Raw genomic sequence first — 12,190 nt, 5'->3', positions numbered from 1 at the left:
TATTTACTACATGTAATACTGGTACAAAAAACTGTCTAAACCAAACCCCTTTTGGACTGGTTTAGACAGATGTTTGGTTTACTCAGGTTCAAATTACATTTAAGTAGCACTCCACATTAGAATGATGCAAGGTGTGATTCATAGTTGGAAACCTACATATTTTTATTATGCCCCCGCAACGATAAGTTGGGGCATATTGTTTTTTCCCTGTCCCATAAGTTTTCCGCACTTTTTTTGAAAATCCTTGAAGATATTGAACTGATTTTTTGTATGTGTGTCATTCATGATTAGTTACAGATCGAGCTAAAATTTTTTCCGCTATGCTGAGTTTTACCAAAATTATGGGCCCTGGACTTAAAAAATTCCATGGAAATAACAGTTTTCCGCACTTTTTTGTAAACCCTTGAAGATATTGAACTGATTTTTTGTATGTGAGTCTGTCATGATTAGTTACAGAATGGGTTAAAGTTTCGTTCCACTACGCTGAGTTTTACCGAAATTATGGGCCCTGGACTTTAAAAATTTCATGGAAATAACAGTTTTTCGCACTTTTTTTGTAAACCCTTGAAGATATTAAACTGCTTTTTGGTATATGAGTGTGTCATGATTAGTTACAAATTGAAGATAAGTTTCATTCTTCTACGCTGAGTTTTACCAAAGTAATGGGCCCTGCACTGTAAAAATTGTATTGAAATTATAGTTTTTTGCTTTTTTTTTGTAAATGCTTGAATATATTTGACTGGTTTTTGGTATGTGAGTCTGTCATGATTACTTACAGATTGAGTTTAAATTTCGTTCAGCTATGCTGAGGTTTACTCAAAACCACATGCTGGGGCATCATTTGTGTCTCACAGACACAATAAAACATCTGACAAAGTGCTTTTTACAATTATGAGTTATGATATAGCTGTATGAAGGTTAAATGCAGGGCATCACTTTATCTAGTTTTTGATATTTTGTTTAAATTGTCATAGTAAACAGAAAGTAACATGTGGTTTTTCATATAACCCGTGCTCTTTGGAGATAAAGATTATATAGAATGCACTGTAGATTTCAAAATTAAGGGAAATAACTCTGTAAATGACACTCAAATGCAATAGAATCTATTGGATTTTCAATGTTGATTATCTCCTAAGAGCAGGCAGGTATTCATGAATAATTACACATTGCACAATATAGACCCATAAAACAACTAAATTACAAAAATGAAAATATGTAATCTTTTTTGGGGTGTATCACATTTTTCAGATATTGCATGATTCTTACAAAGACTGCTAACTTAAAATGACAATAGAGAGATAAAAAAAGAGTCTAGTGTGGACAGGTTTTTTTTTAATATTCAGGGTTTGGTTTAGACAGGTTTAACTGTATATCAAGGACTTATTTTTTTTTATCTCCAGCAAAGTACAACAAGGAGAGCTCAAGGAAAAAGAAAAAGAAGAAGGAAAGGAAGGATAAGTCAAAAGAGGGTGATACAGGGGAACCAGAACTCAGTTTCAGAGGTAGAGGTAGAGGTAGAGGTAGATTTGCTGTCAGAGGAGGAAGAGGAAGAGGGAGAGGTCAGGTTACCATGGGAAGAGACGACAGATATAATATGTTTGACTCATCTGATTCATCTGATTCATCTGATGAAGAAAATGAATCCAAAGTACTCCCACAGGTATGACTGTAGCTTTAGTTGCATTAAGACTTAAGTAGATATTTATTTATATTGACTATTTTAGGAATTAGACATGATTCTCTTAAAAGCAGAACCTCCAAATTTTTTTTCCAATTGTATGGATGCTTGTAAAAATGTATATTTATATCCCCTGAAGTTCGTGGGATATGTAAGTTTCACCCTGTCTATCTGTCCCCTCATCCATTTGGCTGTCTGTCAGTCTGTCTGTCCGAATTTTTTGCTAAGCAGCTTGCAGCATTGTTATGAAACGTTGTTGGGTGTACTGTAACCACATGGAGATCTGCATACTGTCAGGAAAATTTGTTTGGGCAAAAATTGTAGAAATAAGGTTGTTGGACTTCAGCTTTTTTCAGCAAATCTTGGTCTGATGCATTGTCCGCAACTCCTCTCCAATAACTTGCGGGAATGTAATGAAACGCAATGGAGTGTAAAATTACCAAATGGATGTTTGCATATTGTCAGGAATTTATGTTTAAAATTTGTAGTCATATTCTCTTTATGTGTTGTCAGCAAAGAAGAATATTTCTGATTTCAGTTTGGAGTTTTGTATTTTAGAAATGCAGCAAAATCTTTGTCAATTAGGCATTTAGTCTATCCCCATAAAAATTGTGTCCAATATGAATTGTGTGTCTACATTGGTCCCCAAATGTACAGGGTTCAATAGGCTGTGGGGGGAATTAGTCCCTTTAGGGGCAATGTCTAGTTTAAAAATGAAATCAATATTGAATAATCCAATTGCCAAATTTAACATACACAGTATTTTTATGGCCCTCTAGAAAAGAACTATAATGGTGTTGTTCTTATCTTATTGTTGCTGTTAGAATGAAAGGAAAAAAGAAGCTTTTTCACAAGATTTTGAGTCTTACACTGTATTTTATTACACAGTAAATTTAATGGCCTTCTAGAAAAGAACTATAATGATATAGTTCTTATCTTAATGTTAGTGTTGGAATAAAAGGGGAAAAAGAAGCTCATTTCCACTTGATTTTAAGACTTACAATCTGGTAATCTACATGTAAGAGACATGTTCAAATTTGTAGATATCTGATGTAGTTTATGATGAGAAGGAATCCAAAGAAGATATTGAGAAAACTTCATTTTCTCTGAAACAGCTGATTAGGAAACTACACATCACTGAGCCAGTCTATCATGTCATGGCACTGATTGGTAAAAAGTAAGTAAATTTTCAAGTAGGTTCGTATAAATGTTCAACATTTTTATACTGTAAAAGTATTTTAATTCATGGATACCAATTTTTATGGATTAGTGAAGAAACACAAATTCGTGGATTCTTAATTTTGTGGTCTTGATATTTTCAGTATACACATCAGTGAAACTTTCCTTTTTGTTGGGAACCAAATTTCGTGGTTTAGTTTATCCATGAAATCCACGAAAATTGGTACACCACGAACATTAGTACTTTCACTGTAAGTAATGATAATGTCATATGATGGAGGAAAAGTGGATACACAACAGCAGCTTCCCATGCATATGAAAAGTCCCATTGTAATTTGTAGGGTAATAGGAAAAGGTTTAGGAACAGAGGTCATCAAGTGTCACTGTGGCATTGTTGTCATTCTTATTTGCATATTACATTTGAATGCTAAAACACAAACAATACGAACGAGCGAATTTTTAACAAAAATATTATCACAAGTTAAATCTTTTCAACACAAAAAATTATATTTTGCTTATTTATAACAGTTGCATTATTGTCCTATTTAATTTATAGACTTTTGTTATTTTTTTAATTGATATAAAATTTTTGACTGAGTTTCAAATCATCATTTACATTTAATAAAGTAAATGCCAAAAGAGAAAAATGTTCTAAAAGTCTGAAATTAAAAATACAAATTTTATTTCACATATGATGATATTGAAATTTATTACACAGGAAACATTCCATAATTCTCTTCCATCTATATATTAGTACTAATTTTTCTTTTAATTTATGTGTGTGTATTATGAAAATTAAAATTTAAATGATATTGCCTAGCTTTCTCACTCTCTTGTTTTGAAACTGTATGTTCACAGGTATCCAACATCTTTGGAAGATTTTTATAAATGTCGTCTGCCAGGACAATGGGAGGAAGAAAAGGCAGGAAAAAGGATGAAACTTCCTGTACCAGAAACATGGGAAACACAGGTGTCACTGAAGGGCAATAAAGCATCTACTTGGGAGGGCTTGATAGGTAAGCATTTCAAAGTTTTAGAGTGAACTTATATTTCTAATTAAATTTTGGTATAAGATTGAAATAGATCCTCTGTATATTAATGTGAAAACGGGCTAATATTTTCTACTGATAATTGCTATTTGTCTTGAAAGAAAATTCTAATTGTCATAAGAATGAAAATCCTCATGACATGTTAGGATGAATTGTGAGTTAAATGAAATTAAAATTATTAATTTCAGATCACAAGAAGTTGCCATTTATGGCCATGTTGAGAAATTTGAGGAATCTTATCAAAGCTGGAATTTCTCCCAAACATCATAACGAAATAATTAAAAGATTAACCAATGAGGTTTGTATATAGTTGTCTTTCAAAACCTGATTTTATCATAACAATTCTTCTTTTTTTCTGTATATTTACATCTACTTTTTTGCTGGCTTCATAAAATCATTCCTGTTCTTCTTGCCGTACTGTAAACCAATTTTATTTTTTGTGATTAGTGATGTTTTAAAATTCAAGTTTCATTACTATTTAATAACTCATCTAAAACTCTCTTGAAGATATATTATATTAAAATCAGATGCAATTTATCCTTTCTCATGAAATTAGCAAAAATAAATTTTTCACATAATCAGTAGGTTTACAGTAACCAAGTTGGAACTAATTACAGCAATTTATAGGGGTCTTGTAGAGTTTTCGAGGTTTTGAAATGAGGAACTGAGACTAACATTTTTAGAATAAAATTTGATAAGCTGTTATTTTTTTAAGTTTTATGAAAAAAGTTAAAATATAAACCACAGAAAAAAATAGGCCACTGTTTGGTAAATGTTTATGAAATATTATGTTTATACATTTTTTTCAATATTTTCCAATATGAATTAGCTTCCTTTGACAGTAATGTTTTGGTTTGCATGTAAATCCAACAAAATAGGATACAGTTTAAGATTTATTTTTTTTGTAAATCTTAATCAACCAAACAAAAACAAACAGTTAACAATGGACTCGTGCCTTTTTGAATTGATTTTTAGGTGTGTTTAATTGTGTTATATTTTTTCAACCGAAGCCTGATTTTGAAGGGGGAGGGTTGTGATCACGCCAAAGTTCTTTAACCCCGCCACATTTTTGTGCCTGTCCCAAGTCAGGAATGTCTGGCATCTATATGTCTTATTTCGTTTTCACCTTTAGTTTATTTTTTATGTTACTTGATTATATAGGGGCAACTCTTTCACAATACCTGCATATAATGATGTTTTTTTTCCTTGTCGTTTATTGACCAATGGATGGCCTTTGGTTGACATTTTCATCCAGGTGGGGTTGTGGTCTCTTTGACATACATCTTACCTTTTCTCATGTACATATACATATAAATCATTCTGTCTTTGACTTTGAATTCAGATAAACTAATTTGAAAGTTCTTTTTCATTTTTTGCAGAGACAAGTTGTTAACAGCAAACAGTTCCCATTCAGATTTTTCTCAGCTTATGAAGTACTTGTACAATTAGAGAAGGAGTATGAAGATAGTCGTAAGTATCACATGTTTGCCTGTCTGTCTGTTTGTATAATGTTTGGCTGAATCTGCTGTTAGGGTTATTTGTCTCTCTACTGTCTATTTTCATCATAGTTAAGAGGTTTCCCTAGTCCAATTTAGCAAGGCCCTGCACCATGCCTCAATCTTCTAGCACCATGCTGCCTTCATTGTGAATTTTATAATGTGTCCCAGTTGATAAAACCCATCTTTAAATTTTCAGAATAAATTTATAATTTTTTGACTGATTGGCAAATAAACATATACATCTGTTGTGTTGGCACACATTTATGACATTTTACAACATCATACTAGGGTGAAGGCTGTTTATTGCAGGTATGAGAAGATACTGCATGCCCCATTGTCAAGGTGGGGTGGCCCCAATATGACTTTGTATGGAATGAGTGTCCTTAAAACAGTTAAATAACCGTGCCTTGTCAAATTTCTGGGGTGTTAACACCATCATTCAATTTCACCACAATAGGATGAGAAAGGAAGTTACTTGTGAACATGTCAGAAAACTTGACTATATGCTCTGGTAGCTGAAATATCTGTCATATACAGCAGAAGGGACAGAGTAACCTATGGCCTATAACTTGTCTGTCAATTAAGGGGATCAAATTAGTGCTGGTCAGAAGTCCAGGAATCTCTGATGCAGGACCATATAAATTTTGTTTATCTAGGTCCTTGACATACACAGCCAAATGTACCACATATGATAATCATATGGTGCTCGTTTCATATGGTTCTCGTTTCATATGACAATTATATGGTGCTTGTTTCATATGATAATCATATGGTAATCATATGAAAATGATATGATATCTAACATATGATAGTCATATGATTATCGTATGATTCTCATATGTTAATTTTGGCTTAAAAACATATAACAGTCATATGTTTGTGAAAAACATATGATTATCATATGATAATCATGCGATTATCATGTGTAAAGCAAATCATATGATTATTATATGGTGCTCGATTTATATGATATATAATGCAAACCATATGATTCTCATGTGTGGCACATTTGCCTGTATACCTTGCTTTACATTTACTCTTATTGAGGATACAAAATGGTCCAGGAACTTTCATTCTTGAATGTATTTTTAAAACTAATCTGCTTATTTACAGAAAAGAAAATTGTAGAACAGGCTGAAATAGATGCTAATTATGCTGCCCTAGGCATTGCCCTACCTAGCCAGAGGAAACAGACTAGAGGCAGAGGTAGAGGTAGAGGTAGAGGTAGGGGACGAGGAGGAGCTGAAGGTGAAAAACAGTGGTGGATTGAGAAGAGAAACAAGAAAAAGGCTGAAGCAAACACAGCTAAGTAAGTATCTGAAATCATTTATACAATATAACAAAAATAGAAAAATGTAACCTATTAATGGACTTTCATATACATGGTTTTATGTTTTATGGTGGGTATTTACCTAACTGATAAAATCTAGGCAATAGTCAGAAGGACTTACAAATGGCAATATCAGACTAAAAACTGGAAATTTGGATACCACTGCAATGGTCCTGACTTGGAACTGGTATTTCCAATAGGAAAGATTGGTTAAACCAGGGTTTATATCACTGTATATGTGGCTTTACAATAAATTCATCTTTCAGTTAGAAAAAATCCCTTTTTATTCATTTACTTTTGCGATAAATACTTTTGGTTTTTAGAATGTAATTTTGAATTTGTGACTAATTAATTGTACTACAAATATTCTCTCTAACATTTTTTTCATAGTTAAGGGACTCATTTTTGTTGTTTTTCCTTGTAAATTTGGCAAAAATAAGTTTGTTTACAGTAATAAACATCTAACAATAACCCCCTCACTGTTTACAGAGAGACACCATATGATGTTAACCTGATACAGAGATACAGGAAGGCTTTGGACACAGCAGTCAAGATAGCTACAGTTTACAATGTTGAGCCTATAAAAGGCAAAACTATTGTTCTCTGTGATGTTGGCAGTAACATGGATGTTAATTGTACTGCTGCCAGAGGTCTAGGAAAACCAAGGAAGGTAAGATTTACAATTAGAAAGTTTTATATGGTTTAGCACAGGAAGGTAAGGATGACAATGTGAAAAGGAGATGTAAACAAAGCCTGGAAGATAAAATTGACAGTTTTAAAAGTACATTAAATTGAACTCTGAGATTAAATTAGATGTATGATAGACATAAGGTTTGAATGAAATTAAAATTACAGATGTCTACCTTTATATAGGAAAGTCAAAATTGGCAAATTTTTTTTTATTGTACCTCCTGAGTTTTTTATGACAGCAAAGGAACTGTGGGTCTCATAGTGGTATGGGCTGTCATAGTATGTAGACACTTATTTTTTGTACAATAACTTAATATTAAGTGGTTGATCTTAATCAAGTTTAAGCACAAGGCTCCCCACAACAAAAGGAAGGTTGGTATTGATTTTGGGAGTTATGGACTCAACCAATTTGGAAATAGGGGCTGAAAAAGGGCTATTCTGACTTTGGTGGTGTAATATCTATTTTGTCAGATTTATTTTGGACTTGACTTAATTATGAAACAGATTAGTGTCCAGTAATTTGGTTGTATCCATACTTGCCCCAACTGTTCTGGGTTCTTTGGTTGTATCAAGCTGCACCCTGCAAAGCATTTATTTATCTTTTTTGACATTACATTATTTTATTATTGCAGATGAAGGAAGTAGCAGTTTTAATGGGTTTAATGTGTAAATATTCTTGTGAGAATTGTGACTTTGTTGTGTTTGATGAGACTCGTTATGATCTTATTTCTCCCAAACCTGGGACGATCTTGGATAATATGGAAGATACTCTCACTACTGTAAGTTTTCTTATGGGTGCTTGATCATATGCTTATATAAATCTGTTTTTTGAGTACAAAAATATCTTTTTAACTAAAGATTATGTGAACATAGGGTATGCATGTAATATAACAAAGGAACTTCTTTGGGCCACAATGAAAAAATTCCTAGATTTCAATTTCTACCAACCCAATTTTTCACACCCGCCCTGATTTTTTTTATTTTCAAAAATATTCCCTGACTCATATTTCCAGGAAATATTCTATGTCTTGTTTGGATCAGATTTATAACAATCATTTTTAGTAACTTCCTGTTCGTAGTTTTTCTCTCTGCTATTTCTTTGAAAAATTGTTCTTAATTGATGAAAACTTGTATGGATACTTTGATAGAGCTATTTCTATAATAGATCACCAAACATACTTAGATGATGTTTTTAAAAAATAGAAAATAAAATTCACCCCACTCGAATTTTTCAGAAAAATTTGGATGAGAATCTAGGAATTTTATTGTGGCATTAGAACTGATGGCTATATTCATTTTAGGCAGTTTGGTTTACACAGATATAAAATGTATTGAAATTGACATGATGGAGGAATCTGGTTTAGACAGGTTTAAAATGGATTGAAACTGACATGATGGAGGAGTCTGGTTTACACAGGTTAAAATGTATTGAAACTGACATGATGGAGGGGTCTGGTTTAGATAGGTTAAAATGTATTGAAACTGACATGATAGAGGAGTCTGGTTTAGACAGGTTCCACTCCATGATTTTCCTACATTTCTGTGTTGCATCTTCATTTATATCTGCATTTTGTATCATATTTTGACAGCTTGACAAGAATTTAAGAACTGGTGAACCATGGAAATATGGTATACCAGAGGCCATACTGAATAATGCTTTGGTCGATAGACAGCAGGTAATATTAGAAATTACCCTTTGTCATCATTTTAAGGTCTTACTAAATCTCTTTTCTTGTAGCAATCTGACACAGGGACTTAGAAATGTTAGGGGCCTGTGATCATATGACATGAATAAAACTTTTTATTGGTTGAAAATGTGTAGATGTGAAGCAAATAAATATTGCTAACTCTCAGCTTTGTAATCCTTTTAAAATATTTCCAGAACATCAACAGTACATAAAATGCTTTTAGTTCACAGTCAACAAATGGTTTTGATTTTATCATATATTTGTGAAAAAAAATCTGATTTTATAGTTATTATTTTGTTTATTTACTTACTTGTAGATTGACAACTTGATTTTACTGAGTGGCTCTGTAGATGATAATTCTAAACAGCAGGAGTTTGTCTCCTACTTCCTGAAAAAGTTCAGACAGTTAGTCAACCCTAATCTTCTTTATGCCAATATATCATTCTCAGGAAAAGGCTGTGGGTAAGTTTTACACTGTAAGCATGCAGAGCTGTTTAACCATGTTTGTCCAACTAGCCAGCCATGCTTAAAATCAAACCAGTTAGAGTTTAGACTAACATTTATTCTCACTGTACAACCAGTATTACTGTTTTACCGTAGTCCTTGATATAAATACTGAGATAAATTTTTAACTTTAGAAACATACTTTCTGGGGCTTTATTTGTTTACTGATAATTTCCCATCTTCTGTCATTTGGGAAAAGGATTGTGAAGGGATATAGTATCGCTACAGTCTTTCAACCTATAAAAAACTTTTGAACACTTGAGATTTGAAATCCTTAAGTCAGATTTTGACCAAACTTGGCACATACAAATTCTTTATAAATGATTGATTGGATTTTCAATATTATTGGTTGGAATTCATTTTTTGTGACAAGGGAATGCTATGCTAAGCATCTCACTTTTCTTGTTTTATGTGAATTATGATTTAGATTTAAATCATCTTATAAATATTAACGATGGTGAAATGTATTTCCAGGTTTTCTGAGTCCATTAAACCGGAGCATGATAATGACATCTACATCACAGGATTTAGTGATGCTATACTCAGGTGAGACTATATTTGATTAATTGCCAAGTCAAATGAGGCCATTATCCTGCAGTGATTTAGCAGGAAAGTGCAGGATAATGGCAGTGTTATTGCTATTTGTTATACAGACTTTCCTTTGACAATTCCTTTTAACTGTTGCCAAAATTTATCGTTTTGGTAATTTTGTTATTACCCCTCTGTCTGTCTGTTTTGTTCCTCTACTTAATGTTTGATAGAGTATAATCTTTGTAAAAATAGCATGGCCAATTACAATTTACACTGTAAGCATGTAAGCATGTAAAATAGAATTTTGTTTTCCAGCATTTGCTAGGTAGAATAGTTTAGGCTGTAGCCCACTCTGCAGTTTGACAAACTTAAAAGCATGTGAAAATAGTAGGGTATCCTTAGCTCAACATCACTAGCAGCCATTTGATTAGTAGTTCATGTTTTATTATTATGTGAAATGCGGTTTCATCAAATTAAGATAGACAAATACTGATTTTGTTTCAAAGGTTAAGGTCATTTTGTTGTCTTGAAATGTACACTGTACATATTCTATATTTGCATATTAGGTTTTCAAAATTGGAATTAATCTTCAAACCTGGATGGAATAATTTAGTTGTGTATATACTTGTGTTACTAGTGAAACATTTAAGTGTATTATTTCAAATACTGTGTAAGTACTTTAATTCATGGATACCAATTCGTGAATTAGGGAGGAAACATAAGTTCGTGGAGTCTTGGATTCGTGGTTTTGAAGTTTTCAGTTTTCACATCTATGGAAGTCTCCTTTTTGTTGGGAATCAAATTTCGTGGTTAGGATTGCCCATGAAAACCACAAAAATTGGTATCCAACAAACAATTCTACTTTCACAGTAGCAGGCATTTATGAAATGGACTGCAATCAATCATTTGATAAGTATTATAACAGAAACATTCTTTTAAAAAGATAAATGTTACCAGTTTGTTAAATTGTAAATTTATTATCAAACTGTTTGTTTGTTTTTTTTATAGATTTATTGCAGAAAGAGGTGAGGGAGGTCAACTTCTTCATGTAGAAAAAATTGATGACTTTTTCAAGCTTAAACCCCTACCAGTGATAATGGAATCATCCAGGCCAGTTGGAGTTGTAGCTATCCAGAGACCATTGGCTATACCATCAAATACTCCTAGGTATGTTATTTTACAGTTTTATTTTACATGTTAAACATAGATTCATCTTAAAATCATGCAGTTAAAGCAAAAAGTTGAAAAAAAGATGTAACTTTCTAAATGGCCCAAAAAGCTTTCTGAAAGTAAGTTACATTTATGATAAAATACATTTAGAGGCTGTAAATTTGGTGAAATTAGTCAAAACAGTGTACTTGAAATATAAATTGATTAAGATGCAAAAACAATAATTGTTTCATTCTTCAGCTGGAGAACATTTAAAGTGTTTATTTCCTCGACCTTCCGAGACATGCATGGTGAAAGAGATGTTCTCACTAGATATGTGTTCCCAGAGTTACGTGCCCTTGGAAAGAAACATTTTATCAATATATATGAAGTGGATTTGAGATGGGGAGTGACAGAAGAAGAAACGAAATCAAACAAGTAAGAAACATAAGGGTTGTACAGAAAGCCAATAGGCAACTAAATATTGGGAGATAAAAACTTGCCCTATAAGTGAACAAAGTATCGAATTATAAAAATCATAAATATTAATAGATTATAAAAATTAACAAAAAAATGAATTATAAAAATTTGTCACTGTTTAATTAACCTACAGGAAAGCACTGGGAATATATCTGATCCAATTCCGATTTTGGAATTCTTTAGTGCGGTACCTTTCCCATACTGTTTATTAATATTTCCTAACCTTCATCAGAGCCTCCAAAGAGTTAGCTACTCAACAGCGTTAAACCTTTACTTTGAGAAACCCATCCATCAGCAGACCTATTATTGTAAGGTAAAACAATTCTGGGCGATAAGGGAGGTAATTTATGTATTGTACAGATATATTTTATTTTTCTTTGTTTCTTGTGGTTAAATTAGCCATTTATTTTTTT

The 12,190-nt window shown here is 32.4% G+C and overlaps 1 protein-coding gene across 4 annotated transcripts in view; it reads left to right on the top strand.

The window, feature by feature from the left end:
• The window catches only part of LOC148620825 (telomerase protein component 1-like), a 62,047-nt gene that overhangs the window by 10,507 nt on the left and 39,350 nt on the right, over positions 1-12,190 (top strand). For all 4 annotated transcript variants that reach the window (XR_015920963.1, XM_088574649.1, XM_088574652.1 and 1 more), the window contains exons 7-19: positions 1,401-1,660; positions 2,722-2,855; positions 3,716-3,873; positions 4,095-4,204; positions 5,286-5,376; positions 6,519-6,714; positions 7,225-7,405; positions 8,058-8,204; positions 9,015-9,101; positions 9,430-9,575; positions 10,092-10,163; positions 11,157-11,315; positions 11,559-11,735. Coding sequence is in view for 3 of the 4 variants with exons in the window: in XM_088574649.1 (XP_088430775.1) it covers positions 1,401-1,660; positions 2,722-2,855; positions 3,716-3,873; positions 4,095-4,204; positions 5,286-5,376; positions 6,519-6,714; positions 7,225-7,405; positions 8,058-8,204; positions 9,015-9,101; positions 9,430-9,575; positions 10,092-10,163; positions 11,157-11,315; positions 11,559-11,735 (1,918 nt within the window). In the remaining variant the exon portion in view is untranslated. The remainder of the gene's footprint in view (positions 1-1,400; positions 1,661-2,721; positions 2,856-3,715; positions 3,874-4,094; positions 4,205-5,285; positions 5,377-6,518; positions 6,715-7,224; positions 7,406-8,057; positions 8,205-9,014; positions 9,102-9,429; positions 9,576-10,091; positions 10,164-11,156; positions 11,316-11,558; positions 11,736-12,190) is intronic.

The sequence above is a fragment of the Perna viridis genome, chromosome 3 (assembly GCF_037379345.1).
Source record: "Perna viridis isolate PV_CMFRI_1.1 ecotype Kerala chromosome 3, ASM3737934v1, whole genome shotgun sequence".
NCBI lineage: Eukaryota > Metazoa > Mollusca > Bivalvia > Mytilida > Mytilidae > Perna > Perna viridis.
This window is presented reverse-complemented; position numbering and strand designations above follow the sequence as displayed.